Below are 21,255 nucleotides of genomic sequence, written 5' to 3' on the forward strand. Positions count from 1 at the left end.
AGAGCGTCGGGTAGAGAGTGTACCTGTAGGCATCATCCGATGACAGGCCCATTGTCTTCATGATGTATGCAATGGCGATGGTTGCCGAGCGTGAGATTCCAGCCAGGCAGTGCACAATGACTCTGCAGTTTGACACCTTGGCTTTGTCTGTGGGAGGGGGGAACAAACACGTGTGAACACACACACAGCTGTACACAAAACCCAGGAACAGGATTAGTTAGAACAGAGAGTCTTCTGGGAGAATGAAACACCCATCGAATTTGATTAGTTAGAATAGAGAGTCTCCCGGGAGAATAGATGGGTTAGCTGACAACGTCACGAAAATGATGCACACGCTTCAATGGGGCAGAAGGCTGTGTGTTACGGTTCTGGATGGCCAGATAGCTGGCAACAATGACAAGAAACTGGCATGTGGTGAAACGTAAGTGTCTCGTTTCAGCTCGTATGATTGTGTTCTTGATACCATGTCTTATTTTGAGGTGTTATGACTGACTGACACATCTATGCTAATATGGCTCAAATTTGCTAGCTAGCAAGCTAACCAACAACTGTGTATTAGAGAGACAAGTGCTCATTGTGCAACTATTTATGTTTTTAACAAATGTTGGAGACTAAATATAGTTGCCATGTTAGCAGCAATCTAAGCCAAGCCATCTGTTTGAACCATCGTTAAGCACGCATCGGCTTTGTTGCTAAACAACCAACCCGTCTATGGAACACCCATAGAAGACCAACCACCTCTTCAGCACAGGGGGTCGTCGTCATCACGATTAACCTCGCTTTGGGAGTGTACCACGTGTGAAAACAAGGAGGGTGATACATTACAATACTGTGATATACTGAATATGAGGCCTGTTTCACTATGTTGTATGACAATCTTTTATTTTATTTCATCTTTAATTATCCAGGCCAGTCAGTTAAGAACAAATTCTTATTTACAATGACGGCCTACCCCGGCCAAACCCTAACCCGGACGACGCTGGGCCAATTGTGCGCCACCCTACGCGACTCCTAATCGGTTGTGATACAGCCTGGAATCAAACCAGGGTCTTTAGTGATGCCTCTAGCACTGAGATGCAGTGCCTTAGACCGCTGAGCCACTCAGGAGCCCAAATACACTGACATACACCGCTCCTGCTCAGGTTACTACTACTAATGCATATTCTGCGTGCATATATGTGGTCCCCTGTAGCTCAGTTGGTAGAGCATGGCGCTTGCACCGCCAGAAAGGGGGTTCGATTCCTGGGACCACTTATACATTTAAGCATGACTGTAAGTTGTTTTGGATAAAAGCGTCTTCTAAATGGTATATATTATATTCTCTGCACATGCAAAGACACACAATCATGACTTACCAATGAATTCATTGGTTTTCTCCAACCAGGGCAGTAGCTTCTCACAGTAGTTGTCATTGACAGGGATCCGCATGAAGTGGCTCTCTCTGATGAAGTCAGGCTTGGGACAGGTGTTACTGGCATTCAGCACGTACGTGATGCCATTCTGAACCATCAGGTCCTACAGACAGACAGAGAGAGACACATGCAGACAAGGGGACTGTTAGAAAAGGCAATAACAGAGAACAACAACATCAAAGTTAACGCTTTACTGTACTTCCTTTCCTCTCACGTTCTACTTCCCCTTGACTGCTACGGGCTCACCTTATTGAGGACGTCTTTCTGCGATCCCAGGTAGAGGTGTGGTAGGATGCGTGTGGGGCCTACGTTAGCTACAGGCAGGCAGGGCTGGGATATGCTCATAGGCAGAGCTGGCTTGCTCTCACAAAGCCCGGGGAAACAGGAGGAGAAGGCAGCAAAGCCCCCTAAAGGAGAAAAAGAGAGAGACAGAGAGGAAAGGTCCGTTATACTCCAAATAAATACAATTCCCGAAATCAGCAAACGTTTGGGAGCTACTGCTCATACACATACAGAACTCACAACTCCAACACAGAAAACTGCTTGACGTTACATTTTCCCTGTTGTCAAGTGAAAGTCTACACACCCCTTGCACAGTTGTCACATTTTCCTGCCTGGATTAAATTATATTATTTTTCCTACTGATCTGCATAATGTGCTCCACATTTTTTAAGTGAAAGAAAAAGTATTTTCATGTTTTATTATTATATATTTTTTTATTACTCTCCCTGACTGTGCACTGAATCCCCTTACATTACACACTTGTGTTTCAACAACATGGCTGAACCATTAAAAACTGTGTACATGCATAACCGTTGGATTGTGGGTTAAGGTTTCTGCTCCCAGCTCAGTAGGAAATCGTTCTCTGCTGCACTCTGGGAGATAGTTTGGCTGCTGGGCGGTGAGGAATGTGTGTGGCTGGCCCTTTAAGTGCAGACAGCTCCACTTTGGCCTGTGTGTGTGTTAAAGACCGTGTGTGTGTGTGTGTGTGTGTGGCTCTGTTTCCTTCATGAGCTCATGTCCTGTAGCAGAGCATTGCGTCAGGGCTGGGGAATTAGAGAGGCCACAGGTGCAGGGCCAGCACAGAGGCCCAGTAACATCCCCCTGACAACCGTGCAGTACACACACACCACCACCTGGGGCGGCAGGTATCCTAGTGGTTAGCGTGTTGGGCCAGTAGCCAAAAGGTTGCTAGATCAAATCCCTGAGCTGACAAGGTAAAAATCTGTCGTTCTGATACTGAGCAAGGCAGTTAACTGACTTGTCTAGTTAAATAAAGGTTAAATTAAAAAAATAAAACACAGATGCGCAGCGCACACATCACCATGCAGTACATACACACAACCGTGCAGTACATACACACAACCGTGCAGTACATACACTAACCACAGACATTCATACAGCAGCACACAAACATATAATACACATTTGCTCACACTCCCTTTCAAAATCTGACTAAAACACACACTTACTCTGCATTACCACGGTTGTTTAACTTCTAGCTGGATGGGAGGAGAAGGGGAGAGAAAATGACCTCGCCAGGTGAGGGAAGGGGTGAATGAGGGAGGAATGAAAAGGAGTGAGGCAGGGAAGAAGGAGTGCTTCAAGGAAACCCTGAGCCCCAGCAGAAGGATTAGAACCTAATCTAGGTTCAGTCCTGTCTGACCCTATCTGGGCTACTGCCAAACACACACACGCACGCACACACCCAAAGACATGACATCACCCTGCTAAACTAGCACACACAGGACATGACATAGCCTAAAGGTGTAACACACACCAGGCTACAACACAACACCCTTTAACTCCACACACACAAAGCTGTAAGTAAGCACTTTGCTAGTAATATATAACTGGTCTTGTAAACTCAGTTTCTAGTAATATATACAGTTGAATTCAGAAGTTTACATACACCTTAGCCAAATACATTTAAACTCAGTTTTTCACAATTCCTGACATTTAATCCTAGTAAAAAGTCCCTGTCTTAGGTCAGTTAGGATCACCACATTATTTTAAGAATGTGAAATGTCAGAATAATAGTAGAGAGAATGATTTATTTCAGCTTTTATTTCTATCATCACATTCCCAGTGGGTCAGAAGTTTACATACACTCAAGTAGTACTTGGTAGCATTGCCTTTAAATTGTTTAACTTGGGTCAAACATTTCGGGTAGCCTTCCACAAGCTTCCCACAATAAGTTGGGTGAATTTTGGCCCATTACTCCTGACAGAGCTGGTGTAACTGAGTCAGGTTTGTTGGCCTCCTTGCTCGCATACGCTTTTTCAGTTCTGCCCACAAATTTTCTATAGGATTGAGGTCAGGGCTTTGTGATGGCCACTCCAATACCTTGACTTTGTTGTCCTTAAGACATTTTGCCACAACTTTGGAAGTATGCTTGTGGTCATTGTCCATTTGGAAGACACATTTGCGACCAAGCTTGAACTTCCTGACTGATGTCTTGAGATGTTGCTTCAATATATCCACATAATTTTCCTACCTCATGATGCCATCTATTTTGTGAAGTGCACCAGTCCCTCCTGCAGCAAAGCACCCCCACAACATGATTCTGCCACCCCTGTTCTTCACGGTTGGGATGGTGATCTTCGGCTTACAAGCCTCCCCCTTTTTCCTCCAAACATAACGATGGTCATTATGGCAAAACAGTTCTATTTTTGTTTCATCAGACCAGAGGACATTTATCCACAAAGTATGATCTTTGTCCCCATTTGCAGTTGCAAACCGTAGTCTGGCTTTTTTATGGCGGCTTTGGAGAAGTGGCTTCTTCCTTGCTGAGTGGCCTTTCAGGTTATGTCGATATAGGACTCGTTTTACTGTGGATATAGATACTTTTGTAACTGTTTCCTCCAGCATCTTCACAAGGTACTTTGTTGTTGTTCTGGGATTGATTTGCACTTTTTGCACCAAGGTACGTTAATCTCTAGGAGACAGAACGCGTCTCCTTCCTGAACGGCATGACGGCTGCGTGGTTCCATGGTGTTTATACTTGCGTACTATTGTTTGTACAGATGAACGTGGTACCTTCCGGCATTTCTAAATTGCTCCCAAGGATGAATCAGACTTGTGGAGGTCTACAATTAATTTATTTAGATTTTCCAATGATGTCAAGCAAAGACGCTGTGAGTTTGAAGGTAGGCCTTGAAATATATCCACAGGTACACCTCCAATTGACTCAAATGATGTCAATAAGCCTATCAGAAGCTTCTAAAGCCATGACTTTCTGGAATTTTCCAAGCTGTTTAAAGGCACAGTCAACTTAGTGTATGTTAACTTCTGATCCACTGGAATTGTGATACAGTGAAATAATCTGTCTGTAAACAATTGTTGGAAAAATTACTTGTGTCATGCCAAACTTGCCAAAACTATAGTTTGTGAATAACAAATTTGTGGAGTGGTTGAAAAACTAGTTTTATATCTGGCCCTGAAACCTCAGTTTAACCTACAGTGGATATGGGTCTGAACCCAGAGCAAATTCTGCTGGGCTGAATATGGTTCGTGGTGGAGTCAGCGAGAGCAGAGGGTATTCTGACCCACAGACAGATAGACAGAAAGGCAGACAGACAGATGGCTATATCTGGTGCCTGTCCCTTTAAGACCAGAGAGCAGAGGAGGAGAAAGGAAAGGAGGAGAGAGGAGAAGAGAAGAGAGGAGAGAGGAGAGGAGGGCCTGCCTGTATCCAGCTATTAATGGCAACTGGCAGAAAGATGGCATCACCTCTCCACATGCAGCAGACAGGGAGAGAAAGAGAAATAAATAAATGAAGAAAGAGAGTGAACGAGAGAGACAGAAAGAGTGGCTCTTGTTATTACTAAGGGAGTCCCTCTTTCCTCAATTAGCACACTTTGTTTCAGCAGGAGTCTATGATATATTCCTCATTCAAAACCCTTCCTCCACATGTAAAGGTCTTTATTCACACAATACAACACCACATAAACAGGAAAAAAACACATCACTTACATGTCACTTTTCATTACAGGAGAGTTGTTGAGAGGACAGGGTCAGCATGGGATATTCTGACAAACTCCCTTCCTCTCCTCAGGTACAGAGAGCAGAGATGAGGAATCAGGATTGTGTGCCTGCATGGGTCTATTGAGGCCTATAACCTTTCAGTAATATTGGGTCAAAACCCATCATCACACACACCACTGGGATGTCCAAACGTTTACAGTGGTCCTGTGCTGTGTTCTTAGTCACTACTGATAACACACAATCTCCCCGTCATCGTCGCTGGTCACCTGGCCTTCAGAGGTAATGTTGCTATGGCAACAAACATGGGATGATGTGGTTGACTATTGTTTCTATTGTCCCCGGGGTGCTGTCACTATGGAAAAACCCACCAAGAGCACGCAAATATATTGTGCCCTCATACACACACACACACACACACACACACACATAGACACTCACACTCAGAAAGTACCCAGAGAGACATGCACTCACATCCCCCAAAAGCACCAGATGACACATCTCTCCATTTCAATCCAAACACATCACTGAAAATACCCTGTCACATACTGAGGCCCAGCTGTCTGATGAGATGACATCAGAAAGTCAACTGTCTGTAAGCGCTGAGATCACCTTTAGTCTTATGACCAAACACAGTCAGACACCAGGCCTGCATCCCAAAATGGCACCCTATTCACTATGTAGTGCACTACTATTGATCAGGGCCCATCGGGTTCTGGTCAAAAATAGTCCACTACTTAGGGAATAGGGTGCCATTTGGGACGCACACAAAAATCTTTAAAAATGATGGGCTAAAAACAGACAGTGGACAGAGCACGTTATTTTGACCCAGCCAGTTAGGTTGCGTGAATAACCCAACATATTGGGTTGTTGGGATTAACCAAACATAGGTTAATTTAACCATCAATTTGGTATTTTTTACTTTCATGCTATGTTGACCTAGCAGCTGGGTCTTTTTTTAGTGTAATCCTTAGGTTATTTTTAGGAGGCGTGGCTTATTAGGGACTTGGCTCTCAGCTAGATGTTATTGGCCACCCATGAGAATAAATGTCCTATATATATATATATATATATATTCTTCAGATTTACTTTTGTGTTATTGATTCTTGTCTTTTTGAAACCAGGCTGTTGGAGGAGAGAGCCCAGGCGTGGCAGGGGCACTCTGGGTCTTTGCTTTTCCTTTTGTCTTTACTTTTGTTAGTATGTTTAGTTCTTGTTAACTTGTGGTAGCTTTCTTAGTTTTTGGCTCTAGTTGCTTATGGTTGTGTAGGGTGGCCCGGTATAGCAAATTGTTTGTTACCTTTTAGCTGGGGTGGCTTTTTGGCTGGCTAGCTTGCTAACTAGCTTTCTGGTTAGTCTAGCCTGCTAGCAATTGGCTAACTTGCCCCTCAGCTTGTGTTAGCTTACTGTTCTCTCTTTGCGTCAACCTTTCTTCCTGTTCTCCTTTTTGCCTAGCCAGCTTTAGCTTTCTTGTCAAGGTATCTAAGTGTTGGCAGCTGTTAGTTGTATTGCTTGTTAGTTTTCTAGCCTGCTAGCTTGCTAATTGCTGTCTAGCTTAACCGCTGGGTTGCTCACCTACTAGACTTCTCTCTTCTTAGCTCTCCTGTATCCTCACTCTAGTTCATTGTTTGTCAGCTATTATCTGTTTTAGATTTAGCCTGCTGGCCGGCTAGTTTTGCTGGTTTGCTTTAGTTGAGTTTGTTGATAGCTTACAAGATGGCGAGCCTCGGCCTGCTAGCCTCCTCATCCTGCTAGCCATAGCCTACTAGCCTTTTAGCCTAGTATAGCCTAACCCCTTTTCAGCTCGTTGTACCTTCTAAGACATTTGGTTATTCATAGTGGGCCTGCATCATGTCAGACCCCAAGCCAGGCATGAGGAAGCACCACAGTGTGCGGTTTCTCTTGAAACTTAAAGATGGGAATCCACTGGATTTGTTCAGATTGGACTTCTCCAGAAAGTTCTCACAAAATACCCTTAAATTCAATCCAGGTGTTATAAACTGCATTCTTGGGTTGCCTTTAGCAAATAGGTTCGATGTGAGTTTCCAGACAGCAGCTCTGTTGAAAGAGTTCTAGACCAGGTATGAAAACAAAAAAGCTAAGTTTGATCTGTTCACTGTGGAGAAATTGTCGGAGGAGGCCACTACTAAGGCGGTGGTCATCAGAATGTTCAAAGAAACAGTGAGTGGGGAAGACACATGCTTTTGGCTGAATAGAAATTGTAAAGTGACAGGTACACCTGAAAAGGTAAGAGCTGCTGAAGGCATCTGGAATTCCAGCTGGGGAATTTCAATCCAACAAAGAGCAGATCTATAAGATTTTGGGGGCTTACACCTGCCCTCAGTAATGGTGTTGGGAGAGAACCAGGGCTTCATACAACCAAAGTTATGTAGGAAGTGTGGAGAGCAGGTGGTGTGCAGGGGACTGGGCCACTCCTTGGACTGCTGGAACCACAGAAAGTGTAATCTCTGTGATGAGGCTTTTCTCTACAGACATTGCCACCAAGTGTACTCAAAAGGCACCCAAGGGTGGCTCTGGTGTAGTGAGTACTGAGCAGGGGTTAGTCATTATTGTTGATGTGGTGGAAGTTGCAGGTGAGGAAATGGAGGCAGGAATTACAGAAGTTGGTGTGCTGGGAGGGCAGGTTGTGAGGTTGGTTCCTCTGAGAATAGACCAAGAGTCTTCCTCTCAAGCTCCCCCAACACAGTTTCCTTTTTAAGCAACATCACTTTCCCTGAAAACACCCCAAACCTACTGTCTCTTCAGACCATTCTTGTGGCCTCCACCACAAAAGGTTTTTAAGGTTCAGAAAAGTGGAGAGGAGGTGATAGAAGTGACAGGTGGCACGCTTGGTGACTGGGCTCCATGTTGTTGCTGGGGTATGAGAATGGGCGTCTCCTGACCCTGATCCTGAACCTTGAAAATGTATTATTGCCATTTATTATGTGTTTTTTCCTCTCTCCTTTGTGTTTGATCCCACTCCAGGCAAAGAAAGCTGATGGAGGGACAGATCCTGGCACCACCTGGTGGTAGGAGCAGTGCGATGCGGCTTGCTCATGGACTGGGCTCCAGGCTGTGTTGTTGGGGTATGGAAAGGGCCATCGCAGGCAACCATAGGGGACAAATGCAGTGTTGTCTTGAGGTCACACACTCAGATGGCACAATCCATTTTTTACTTTGAAAACCAGAGTGTCGGTTGTGATATGTGTGTGTTCAAATGGGATCTTGTCAAAAGTCTCCTTCTTAATAAACCTCTGTGTAGGGTTGGCCACAAATGGTTACATTGCGCCAACATCCTGCAAGGTTTGGTCTGTACTGCTTGGCCAAGGCGGTGCAGAGGTATATCCTGGATAACCACCCAGGAGCCCCTCTCGACCAGCGGCTGTCGTGTGTCCGGCACTACAGTCAGAGACCACTGCCACTAGAGACCAATGCAAGTATCCTGTGCCTGCCAGCAGGGGAGGTCTTGCCAAGAACATTGCTGCTGTACAGGGGGGAGCCAGAGACCCTTTTCAACGCGGGACTCCACCAAGCTCTGGCTCACCCCCTCCAAACAACATGGAAGCCCTGCAGACCTCCACAGACTTGCTGGTTTGGATGCATGTGCCGACATTCGTTGACACTGCTTATTTAGAATGTAATGTGAAAATGTAAATGAGTTTGTTAAAGAGTCTATATACATTTTTTTAAATGCAATTATTTATATACCTTATTGCCTAGTAAGATATATGACTTAATATATCCCCACAATGGAATTTACTTGTGTTTTTAGGGAACTCATACATTTCCTTAAGCATCATTGAAGCTATAGAATTTAATGTTCAACCTTAACATGTGATAACTATGCAACAGAACAGATGAACAGGAATGACATTTATTCTCAAGGTTGGCTATAACTATCTGAATGCCACACCCCTACTAAACTACGACCCGCTGGGTCGTATCTCAACAACCCAGCACCGATAGATGGATTATCTGACAACATCACCAAAACGATGCCCATGCTTCCATGGGGCAGAAGTCAGTGTGTTGTTGGAAATCTGGATGGCCAGATTGCTAAGAAGAATGACAAGAAACGGCCATGTTGGGAATCTTAAGTGGCTTGTTTCAGCTCGTTTCCTCTTGTTCTTGATATCATGTCTTGTTTTGAGGTGTATTGAATGATTTCATGTTAATGCTAATATGGCTCAAATTTGCTTACTAGCTAACCAATAATTGTAACGATGTCTACAGCACTGCATCTCAGTGCTTGAGGCTTCACTACAGACCCTGACAACCGGCCGTGATTGGGAGTCCCATAGGGCGGCGCACAATTGGCCCAGCGTCGTCCGGTGTTGGCCGTCATTGTAAATAAGAATTTGTTCTTAACTGACTTGCCTAGTTAAATAAAGGTTAAATATATATATTTTTTAAACAATGTATTTGAAAGGCAACAAGTCCTCATTGTGCAAATGTATTTATGTTTTCAATAAACAGAGACTAAATATAGCTTGCATATTGTCAATAATCGAAGCCAACCCCGTCTGTTTTGCCACCTATTTGCGCACGCGTTGGTTTTGTTGCTAAACAACCAACCTGTCTATAACCCAGCACCCAGCCTCAATACCCCAGCAGTTCTTCAAGAAAAGAACCCAACTAAGTGACCCAACGCCTACAATTAGGTCAAGCAAGTGCAGCTCAAACTGAAAAAAGCCTGTCGTTTGAGGTTCCTGCTCCTTTTAGTTTCAAAACAACTGTTCTAGGACCAGTTGCCCGTTCCCCACAGTCTCACCTTCACCATTATGAACTGAATAGCCAAACTGACCCTGGTTGTTGAGTAGCCATCCACCTTTCAGTCTATGCATGGTAAACAACTCACTGGAAAGAGGGCGTCACAATGGGCCCACCAGCCAGCACAGACTTCCTATTCCCCCCCACATCCCATCTCCACTGTCCCAACACTCCGCAGCTTATATAATGTATTTTGTTCTCTCCTCTCTCTGAGCGGCCAGGCCCTCCCTCGTTTACCGAATGGTCTCTCTCTACCCTTTTTATCTTTCCTTCTCTCCCTCCACAGGGCACCCAATAGGGAGAAGTAGGGTCATGTACACAAATCAATACAATCTAAAAATGCTCCACATATGAATGAATTTCATAGAGAAATACATGTTTACAAGAAGTGTATATCAACATATTTCAATGTATTGTAGAAAGAAATGGAAAGCTTGTGAGGAAATGGAAAGCAAGTTCATGAGGACAAATTATCCCTGTTCGACACAGAAACACATGGATTGTTTGTTGCCATAATTTGGAAGCAGAAATGCTTTTTCACCAACACAAATCACATCCTCCATTGCTACAAACACTGTCTTCTGGTGAATTTATCCTTTATTTAACTAGGCAAGTCAGTTAAGAACAAATTCTGATTTACAATGACAGGCTACCAGGGAACAGTGGGTTAACTGCCTTGTTCAGGGGCAGAACGACAGATTTTTACCTTGTCAGCTTGGGGATTCGATCCAGCAACCTTTCGGTTACTGGCCCAAAGCTCTAACCAGAATTGGTGAGTTATGATACAAGGTCTGTTTGTATGGCCTGAAATCTCTGAGATATTGACTGAACAGAAAGAGAGAGAGCCTGTCTGTAACATTACGCTGTTGGTACTATTGACTGGCCCTCAATACCAGACCCCTCTCTGTGTGTGTGTGTGCATGGGTGTGTGAGAGGCTTTCAGCTGCATTATGCCTTAATGGAGGGGAACACACACATGCACACACACACGCACACTCCCCCTCTCTTCTCCATCCCGGGGGCATTGATTTGCCTGAATGACTGCCCTCCCTCCATCCCTCTCTTCTATCGCTCATATGGGAGAGACATGACACCATCCTCTGTGCCCCTCCAGCTGTCCCCTGTGCTCTGTAGGGGACATTAGCATTTCAATGTGTCTCCCCCACCGCTATGACATCATTGCACACATGCCCCACTCCACTCTACTCCACAAAGAGTCTGCTACAGCAGCAGGGGGCCTGAGGGTAGCCACTCGATCAGCATGTTACAAAGAACACCACAATTGCAATATAGAGGATTGAAGGGCAACCAGTATCTGTTTGTGCCTATGTTTATGTTACGGTAGATTTAGCATGTGGCTAACAGAGATCTATACGTCAGTATGGTAGCGTTAGCATGTGGCTAACAGAGATCTATACGTCAGTATGGTAGCGTTAGCATGTGGCTAACAGAGATCTATACGTCAGTACGGTAGCGTTAGCATGTGGCTAACAGAGATTTTTTTTGTTGAGTTTTATTTCAGTATAAATGGCAGTTAAACAACTGAATTGTGTGTACATCAATATATTTAAGAAAAAGTCCATGTCAATACATGTTTTAGCTCATCAAGATCCATATGTTATGGTAGCGTTAGAATTTAGCTATGTGTGTTTGAGTGTAAATGGTGAGGCTGGTTTGCAGCAGCTAGGCAGCTAACCTTCTGAGGGCAACACAATCTAAAAATAACCACTAACAACACCTCTATTCTCAACAGGTGATGGCAAACATGTGATTTTGTCTCTCTCTGGGCTAATCTGCCCATCTGCCTTGAAGCTGTGGTGTGAACACATGCATACGAGCACGCAATATGCAGTGCGAACAGGACCAGGTGTTGGGCTAACTGCACTGAACCAGCTCACTGCACTGAAACACATGCATACTATACTCTGATGCAGTATACACACTCTACAGCACATCTATACACACAGCAAATTGGCCAGTGTTACCTAGTGTTGATTTTTACGATTGTTTTTAATATCTATGTTTTTGTATGTTCATTGATTGACTGATTAATCTTATTCTATATAAAGATAAATAACATAAATTTTTCTAAACTAATCCATTTCAGTTAGTTAGATGTACTGCACCCATTACTGAAATGGTGTTGACAGTCATTCTGAATGCAGGTTGCCTGTGAATATACATTCCAACTGTTGGATATCCTCACTCTGACTGGATTCCAAAAGGAACTACACATCACTTGGCAAGCCAGCAAAATGTGACTTGCAGGCCTGATGTGGCCTGTAAACCAGGAAGTTCATAACATCACTGTGTTACGGTAAAACTTGGCCATAAAAGTTAGAATTTATGATATATTTAATCTATTGTCATAAAAGTTTAATTTTAACGGGTGACATTCATCTACAGGAGCAAAAATTAACAATTAAAACAACCATGTCTCTGTCACTAACAAATACAGTCATGGGCAGTAACTCTACGGTTTACACAAAAACGAAAGGCACAGTGGGAAATGTTATTGAGGCGTGGCTTCGAGTGGGCATGACTTTCAACACATTATTTTTTTATCTACCTGTGAGCGGAAGTGTTGTACCAGTTTAAGTGGTCCATGATTATGTAACTAAAGTTTGAGCATATCGGCTCCAAGTTTGGATGTTTTTGGAAGTACTTAAGAGCATGCTGTAATGAAGATGTGTAAATATTATTGTAATGTCCTAAACCCAACACTGAGTGACCTTGTTTGAGTAATAGACTGCTTTGCGTAATGTTTAAAAAGACAAATGAGGTGTTATTGCATAACACCATTGGTGCAAACTATATACACTTCATAGTGTTAAAAATACTATATTAGGTGTTATTGTGTAATACTAAGTGTAAATTACCTAACACTGCCAAAGTGTAATAGTGTCAGCACTAAGCACAGTGTTAATTTAAAAATGAAAAGCGTGGACCTGTATAGACACTGTCCCAGTGTTGATTTAACACTGAAAAGTGTGGACCTGTATAGACACTGTCCCAGTGTTGATTTAACACTGAAAAGTGTGGACCTGTATAGACACTGTCCCAGTGTTAATTTAAAAATGAAAAGTGTGAGCTCTGTATAGACACTGTCCCAGTGTTGATTTAACACTGAAAAGTGTGGACCTGTATAGACACTGTCCCAGTGTTGATTTAACACTGAAAAGTGTGGACCTGTATAGACACTGTCCCAGTGTTGATTTAACAATGAAAAGTGTGGACCTGTATAGACACTGTACCAGTGTTGATTTAACACTGAAAAGTGTGGACCTGTGTAGACACTGTCCCAGTGTTGATTTAACACTGAAAAGTGTGGACCTGTGTAGACACTGTCCCAGTGTTGATTTAACACTGAAAAGTGTGGACCTGTATAGACACTGTCCCAGTGTTGATTTAACACTGGATCATTTGCTGTGTATATAGCTAGACATACAAACACACGTTATGTTGGAAATACACAAACTGTACAGTATATCAATGCACACTGTGCACCACACACATTTTGGAAATGTAACACTTCTTCGTCTTCTGCTATTTGAAAGGTGTAACATAGAACACCTGGCTTCACACACTGCCGATGCAGAAGAGAGAGAAAGATAAAATAGAGTGGGAGAACCAGAGAGAGCGACAGAGGGCAGGAGAAATGGGCCTTTGTGATAGTTTTACATTTCAATGACCACAGGTGGAGAGAGCGTGAACACTAACCCGCACCACACTGGGTCAATTGTGCGCTGCCTCATGGGTCTCCCGGTCGCGGCCGGCTGTGACAGAGCCTGGACTCAAACCAGCATCTCTAGTGGCACAGCTAGCACTGTGATGCAGTGCCATAGACCACTGCGCCACTACGCCACTAACTGTATTAATCAACAGTCTGATACTGTATAAACTGAATACAGTAGATTACCGTAGAATGCACAGTAAAATACCATACATTTGTTTTACAGCACACTAAGACGTGTCATTCCATGTGTTTTACAGTATTAATTATGTTGCCTTGTGAAAAACTGTTGTGGGCGGGGAAAGAGTCTGTGGCTCATTAACATATTTTATACCGTGCCTTGTAAGAGGCTTTATTTGTTGACCCCGTGAGTACCACGCAGAATACAGTAATATACTGTATTTGAGGAATTCTTCAAACCTTGTCCTGAAACTCTACAGTAACTTACTGGCCAATTGTTGCCAGTGAATTACTGATTTAATTCAGAATGCTGTTCAAAAACCTTTTGAACTTTAGTGCATGGTATTGTTGTTTCTCACTCATTAACACATGTTTATGCATGTCTTGAAAGAGGCTATATTTGCTGTGCCTGATAATGAGAGTACTGTATCAATTTAAGTGATACGTGATAGTGATTCCTACCAATTAAATGTATATAGGGAACAGATCAAAGTGGTAGCAAGTCACAAACCTTTAACAGTTGAGCGGCTAGCCATGTCCTTTTGATCTGCTCTGCCCGGTAGTATTGATTGACATTTTAGAATCCTTTGTTAAGGCTTAAAGTGAAAATGATAGAAAACACCATATATCAGTTGGCATAGTGTAATATATAATTAAATATTCACTGTTAGCAATTGCTGATTTTATTTTTGAACAATTCAACAATAAAGTACTATAATGCTGTTTTGCTATATATATATTTACTGCAGCATGCTGTAAATGATGGTGCATTGTTGAGAATTAATGTGGGCAGAGAAAGAATTGCTGGCTCATTAACATATTTTAAGGCTTGCCTTGTAAGAGGATATATTTGTTGCACCCGTTAGTGAGAGTCCTGTACCAATGTAAGTGATATGTGGCAGTAGTTCCCTAACACCTCAATGTATGTAGGGAAAAGGTCAGAAGTGTAAGATTAAATAAAGGTAAAATAAAAAAGTAGAGGTGAAAGTATCTTTCAACTCTAGATATGCAAGTGAAAAATAACATAGATTATTCATCAATTCAAAATGCCTACAGCCATGCTGCTTGCTATAATCCCTTATAACTACAGTAACATACTGTAGACAACAATGTGTACTGTTTAATGCTCACTTTTACTGTATTGCACTGTGTTTCATTGCTCTGGCATTAAGTTACCGTGAATACTGTAAATTAGATTACAGTAGAACAATTGGTACCGTAAAATGGATTATGGTGTCTGTACTCACTGGCCAATTGCTGCCATTATATAGGAAATGTTTTACAGTGTACTGCAGCGCTGAGCTCTCTCTCATCTCTTTTTAACCTACTGACACCCCTTCCCAGACTGGGTCAGTACACACCTCGTAGCTCCCTCCCCTCCTTGGTCCTGCGGACTCTGATCTTCAGCCTCCTGTCTGACTCCTGCAGGACAGGCCAGAAACAGTCCTCCGCCGGGGCTATGACCACGTCCAGAGGCATCACCCTCAACACGCTCAACATACACGCGTTCTAGTGCACTCAGATCGGGAACACACTGACTGCCGTCCAGACCAATGGAGTCCCCCAGGAAAAAGTTAGCAGAACGGCTAAACAAACAAATCACTTGTTCCGAAAAACAGAGGGAAAGCCGGTCAGGTCTAAAATTCCACACCACAAAGTCCCAGCTGTCACTACTCCGACTGGTGGTGACCAAGTCCAAGTCCAAACTCAGATCCCAAAGTCCAAGGAGGGAAGGAACCTTAGTCCCCGAACTCAAGAGAATGGACGGAACCCACTTCCAGAAAGTAAACTACTCCCAAACATCTGTAGATGTACTGCCCACAAGTTCCACAAGTCACTTCTAGAACTAATTCAGTTCAAATCCACCAAGAATCATATTTTTCCTATAATATCTACCAAAGACATAGAGGTCCAGTAGTATTTTGAGGAATAATGAAAGGAATAACTATGGAGAGAAGAACGAAGAAAGAGAGTACATGTCTGTCTGTCTGTAGCTGCTACTGAGTGTGTCTCTCCGTGCCTTCTCTCCGTGTGTGTGAGCCCACAGGCAGAAGAGCAGTACCCTATTGTTGTGCTGTTTGGTTCTCCCCGTCTCTCATTCGCTCACACTTCTCCCCCTCCCTCCCTGCCTGCTTCCCTCTCTCTCTCCCTCCCGCTCCTCTGTGTAGAGGATGACGTAGTTGTTCTCTCTCTCCTCGCTTGCTCGCCCGGGGGGGTGAATGAGCTCACTTGCCGTGAGCTCAGACTCTGACCCTGCCCTTCCCCTCTCCCCTCCTCCCTCCCACTCTTCCTCCCTCTCTCCCTCCCTCTCTTGTGGAGCCAGTGCTCCGTCATAGCTAATGTCTAAGGCATGTAACCGCATTCCTTACTCACCAGACAAATATGTGGTCACCTCAGGGGCCTAGTGAGCTGGAGCAGGGAGACAGCAACTACTGCTCTATGTGTTTTAGCAAGATACACACTGCATCTCTGTGTGTTTGTGTTCAATTAAATAGTTTGTGATTTATAATGTGGAGTGTGTACAACAAGTAGATGACATCGCTCCCTCTGAAACACATCACTCTCTGCCTTTGCAAAACACACACTCAATGCCTATGTGTGCTTAATTAAATACGGTATGTTTTCTGATGTGCAGTGTGTGTGTGTGTGTGTGTGTGTGTGTGTGTGTGTGTGTGTGTGTGAGTGTAGAGAAGGGATGTTAATTAAACACTGAGTTTTAGAACGTGCATGTACTGAACAATGTGTGTGTACCAGTATGTCTTTCTTTAGATAGTGTGTGTTCACACTGAACAACAAATGTGTGTGTGTTGTCTATCACATATTAGTGTGAATGTATCAAACGACATTTGTGTGCTTGTGTACGCGCTTACAGTGCCTTCAGAAGGTATTCACACCCCTTTACCCTTTCCATATGTTGATGTGTTACAGCCTGAATTTAAAACTGTTTAAATTTAGATTTGGTGTCACTGATCAACACACAACACTCCATAATGTCAAAATGGATTATAATATTTTTGAACATTTCCAAAATTGAAAGTTAAATGTAATGCTGAAATGTATTGAGTCCATTAGTATTCATTCCCTTTGTTATGGCAAGCCTACATAAATAATAAGTAGGACCCATTCTGTGTTCAATAATAGTGGTTAAAATGAATTTTTAATGAGTACCCAATCTCTGTACCCCACACATACAATTATCTGTAAGGTCCCTCAATTGAGCAGTGAGTTCCAAACACAGATTCAACTGCAAATACCAGGGAGGTTTTTCAATGCCTTCAAAGAAGGGCACTGATTGGTAGATGGGTAAAAATGTTAAAAGCAGACATTGAATATCCCTTTGAGCATGGTGAAGTTATCAATTACAATTTGGATGGTGTATCAATACACCCAGTCACTACAAAGTTACAGGTGTCCATCTTAACTCAGTTGCAGGAGAGGAAGGAAACCGCTCAGGGATTTCACCATGAGCCCAATTGTGATTTTAAAACAGTTACAAAGTTGAATGATTGTGATAGGAGAAAACTGAGGATGGATAAACAATGTTGTAGTTACTCCACAATACTAACCTAAATGACAGAGTGAAAAGAAGGAAGCCTGTACAGAATAAAAAATATTCCAAAACATGCATCCTGTTTGCAACAAGGCACTGAAGTAATACTGTAAAAAATGTGGCAAAGAAATTAACTTTGTTCTAAATAAAAAGTGTTATGTTTTGGGAAAATCAAACACAACACATCACTGAATACCACTCAAGCATGGCATTTTCAAGCATGGTGGTGGCTGCATCATGTTATAGGTACGCTTGTCATCGGAAAGGAATAGGGAGTTCTTTGGGATAAAGAAAATGGAACACAGCTATACAAACAGGCACAACCCGAGAGAAAAACCTAGTTCAGTCTGCTTTCCACCAGACACTGGAAGAAAAATTCATCTTTCAGCAGGACAATAACCTAAATCACAAGGCCAAATCTACACTGGAGTTGCTTATCAAGACAACATTGAATGTTCCTGAGTGGCCTAGTTACATTTTTGACTTAAATCGTCTTGAAAATCTATGGCAAGACTTGAAAATGTCTGTCTAGCAATTATCAACAACCAACTTGACAGAGCTTGTAGACTTTTAAAAAGAGTAATGGGCAAATAATGTACAATACAGGTGTGCAAACCTCTTAGAGACGTACCCAAAAAGACTCAAAGGTGCTTCTACAAAGTAAATGACTCAGGGGTGTGAATACTTACAGCATGTAAATGAGATATTTCTGTATTTCATCAAGAAATTAGCAAAAAATATCGAAACACATGTTTTCACTTTGTCATTATGGAGTATTGTGTGAAGAAAAAAATATTATCCATTATGAATTTAGGCAATAACATAACAAAATGTGGAATAAGTCAAGGGATATGAATACTTTCTGAAGGCACTGTATTTATGTGTTATGCAGTATACGGCATGTATTGGAGTGTGTGAGTATTCAATTCAATTCAAATAACTATTATTTCCTGGGAGGGAACTTCATGTATGGTGAAGAATGGTACGAACAAGACATATAACAACATAGAACACAACAACATGTAGGCTACAGTATAAAGGATTAGACACATGCTATGTTCTCCCAGGGTATATCCACATATATACAAATACAAACTTCAATAGAGTTAAGTAGTTTAATAGATTCTGGCACAAAACTAGATGCTGCTCTCTTAGATTTGAATGGGAGATCTTTATACCTGGGCCTGGAGGGTAGGGGGCTCTGCTGGTCTATACCTGGTTATTCAGTGTGTGTGTTATGTCAAACGCTATTTGTTCCCCCTTCTTCCTCACTCGTTTTTTGTAAATGTCACTGAGGGGTTCCTGGCTTGCTCCAATGATCTTCCTACTAATTCTTAATACCCTGTCCAATTGGTTCTAACTTGTGTTCCCTAGAGCACCAAACCAACACAAAATATTAAAAGCTAATATGGATTCTAAAAAGCATTTATAAAACGCTTGGAGGATTGATTGGTGTTTATTAAACTTCCTTCCACCTCCATAGAAAGAACACAAGACACATTGAAAAAGTATTTAGCCCCTTTCTGATTTTCTCAATTTTTGCATATTTTTTATAGTGAATTAGCAGATCAAAACGAATATTAAATAAAGGGAACCTGAGTTTATAAATAACAACAACAAAAAATATTTTTTTAATTTGATAATTCTCCTGTGTGAGGAAGTCATTTCCCCCTAACACACAATAACTGGTTGTGTCACCTTCATATGCAATGACTGCAACCAAATGCTTCCTGTAGTTGTTGATCAGTCTCTCACATCACTGTGGAGGAATTTTGGCCCACTCTTCCATGCAGAACTGCTTTAACTCAGCGACATTTGTGGGTTTTCAAGCATAAACTGCATGTTTCAAGCCCTGCTGCAACATCTCAATTGGGATTAGGTCTGGACTTTGACTAGAACATTCCCAAAACTTCAAATTGGTTGCTTTTGAACCATTTTCATGAAGATTTGATTGTGTGTTTAGAATCATTGTCTTGCTGCAGGACCCAGCTGCACTTCAGCTCACAGACGGATGGCCTGATATTCTCCACTAGAATTCTCTGACACAGAGCACAATTCATGGTTCCTTCTATTAAGGCAAGTCGTCCAGGGTCTGAGGCAGAAAAGCATCCCCAAACCATCACACTACCCCCACCATGCTTGACCGTTGGTATGAGATTCTTACTGTGGAATGCAGTTGTTTGGTTTTCGACCAGACATAATGGGACCCATCTCATCCAGAAAGTTGACTCAAGTTTGCCAAAAAGCACCTGGAAGCTGCTGGATGATCCTCAAGAATCTTGTAAGAATGTTCTATGGACAGATGAGTCAAAAGTACAACTAGCGGAGTGGAACTATCCTTCCATGAAGTTGCATGATTTTCCAGAGAACGCATAGAGCCCTGAGGTGATTATGTCTTTCATACCATGGCTATAATTTAACACATTTGCCGCTAGAACTGTGTTTATTTGCCGGTAGAATTGTGTTCAACATCTATTGAAGTAGCTAGACAGTTAACTAGACAGTTGGCTTGGTAACCAAACAAACAGACTTCCTAGTTTAACTAACCAAACCATCTGTCCTAGCTTGTTTTTATGAAAATTCAATTCAACAATGTCAATAATGATTTCAATTCAACTTTTGCTCAAACATAGAACATGTAAGAATTAACTATAGCCATTGAATTCTACCGTGCAGATATACTGTTGGGAAATAATGCACACTCTAGAATGCCCTTCAAGTCAATCAGAAACAAATATTCAACAATCACATGGTATAATGAGTTTTGAATTCCAGTATGGGTAGACCATCTTGTGTGTGTGTACAAGATCTCGTTGTTTTACCAATTTGACTTCAGATTATGACGTTTATCCATGTTTCTCCAAACATCACATTTCAAAGTGTTTTTGACACCCTGTCTGCTCCTGCTCAGCATCGTTCCGTTTCTCCAAACGTCATATTTCGAAGGGTAACGGTTAAGGGTTAAGGTTTGGAGAAGGGTTAAAACATTAACTTTAGGCATCGGGATAGGGATAGGGTAAAGGGTAAAGGGTAAAAAAATATATAACTAAGGGTCTATCACTGGTATTGAACATGCAACCGTTGGATCTGGAGTCATGGGATTATGCCCATCTGCCTTAGTAAAACACAAGCCAACTTGATAGCAATAGCACTCACTGTTGCCCCTAATGGCAAGTTCTGAAGGCATTTCCTGACGTCCTCCGGACATGTCAGACGCCCAATTTTGAACGATCTGCCTGTTCCGGCTCTTGTCTTAAGACACTATGTTCTCGCTCGGGGAGCAGTAAGAAAGAAAGAACACACACACACACACACACACACACACACACACACACACACACACACACACACACACACACACACACACACCTTACTATGCCTTACTATGGTATGACAAACATGTAGGCTAACCATAGAAATAGAATCCACCCATTATGCCATCAGTGCTTTGAATGGGGAGGCCCGTTCTATTGACTTTATTTCTATGGGCCAAATGTCCTCACACTAAGCAACGAGGATTAGCTGCTCTGTTTTAGGAAGTGAAAATCTAAACAATCACTTTGATCATCAAGTTCAAATTGAGTTTTTGTCACCCTAATCCTACAATTATCTAGATTATCTTTCTA

General features: G+C 42.4%; 1 protein-coding gene across 4 annotated transcripts in view; it reads right to left on the reverse strand.

Annotated features, from left to right (window-relative positions):
* The window catches only part of dusp8a (dual specificity phosphatase 8a), a 107,765-nt gene that overhangs the window by 4,570 nt on the left and 81,940 nt on the right, over positions 1-21,255 (reverse strand). Inside the window, exons 1-5 of one of the 4 annotated variants that reach the window (XM_024377448.2) lie at positions 15,441-16,175; positions 14,591-14,675; positions 1,659-1,819; positions 1,356-1,515; positions 24-147 (exon numbers count right to left, since the gene is read on the reverse strand). In XM_024377448.2, the coding sequence (XP_024233216.1) occupies positions 24-147; positions 1,356-1,515; positions 1,659-1,819; positions 14,591-14,615 (470 nt within the window). In that variant the 5' untranslated portion in view covers positions 14,616-14,675; positions 15,441-16,175. Of the gene's footprint in view, positions 1-23; positions 148-1,355; positions 1,516-1,658; positions 1,820-2,884; positions 2,907-14,590; positions 14,676-15,440; positions 16,176-21,255 lie in introns of those variants that run through there. The other 3 variants (XM_024377394.2, XM_024377502.2, XM_024377309.2) reach the window with 3 other exon arrangements.

The sequence above is a fragment of the Oncorhynchus tshawytscha genome, linkage group LG01, assembly GCF_018296145.1.
Source record: "Oncorhynchus tshawytscha isolate Ot180627B linkage group LG01, Otsh_v2.0, whole genome shotgun sequence".
Taxonomy (NCBI): domain Eukaryota; kingdom Metazoa; phylum Chordata; class Actinopteri; order Salmoniformes; family Salmonidae; genus Oncorhynchus; species Oncorhynchus tshawytscha.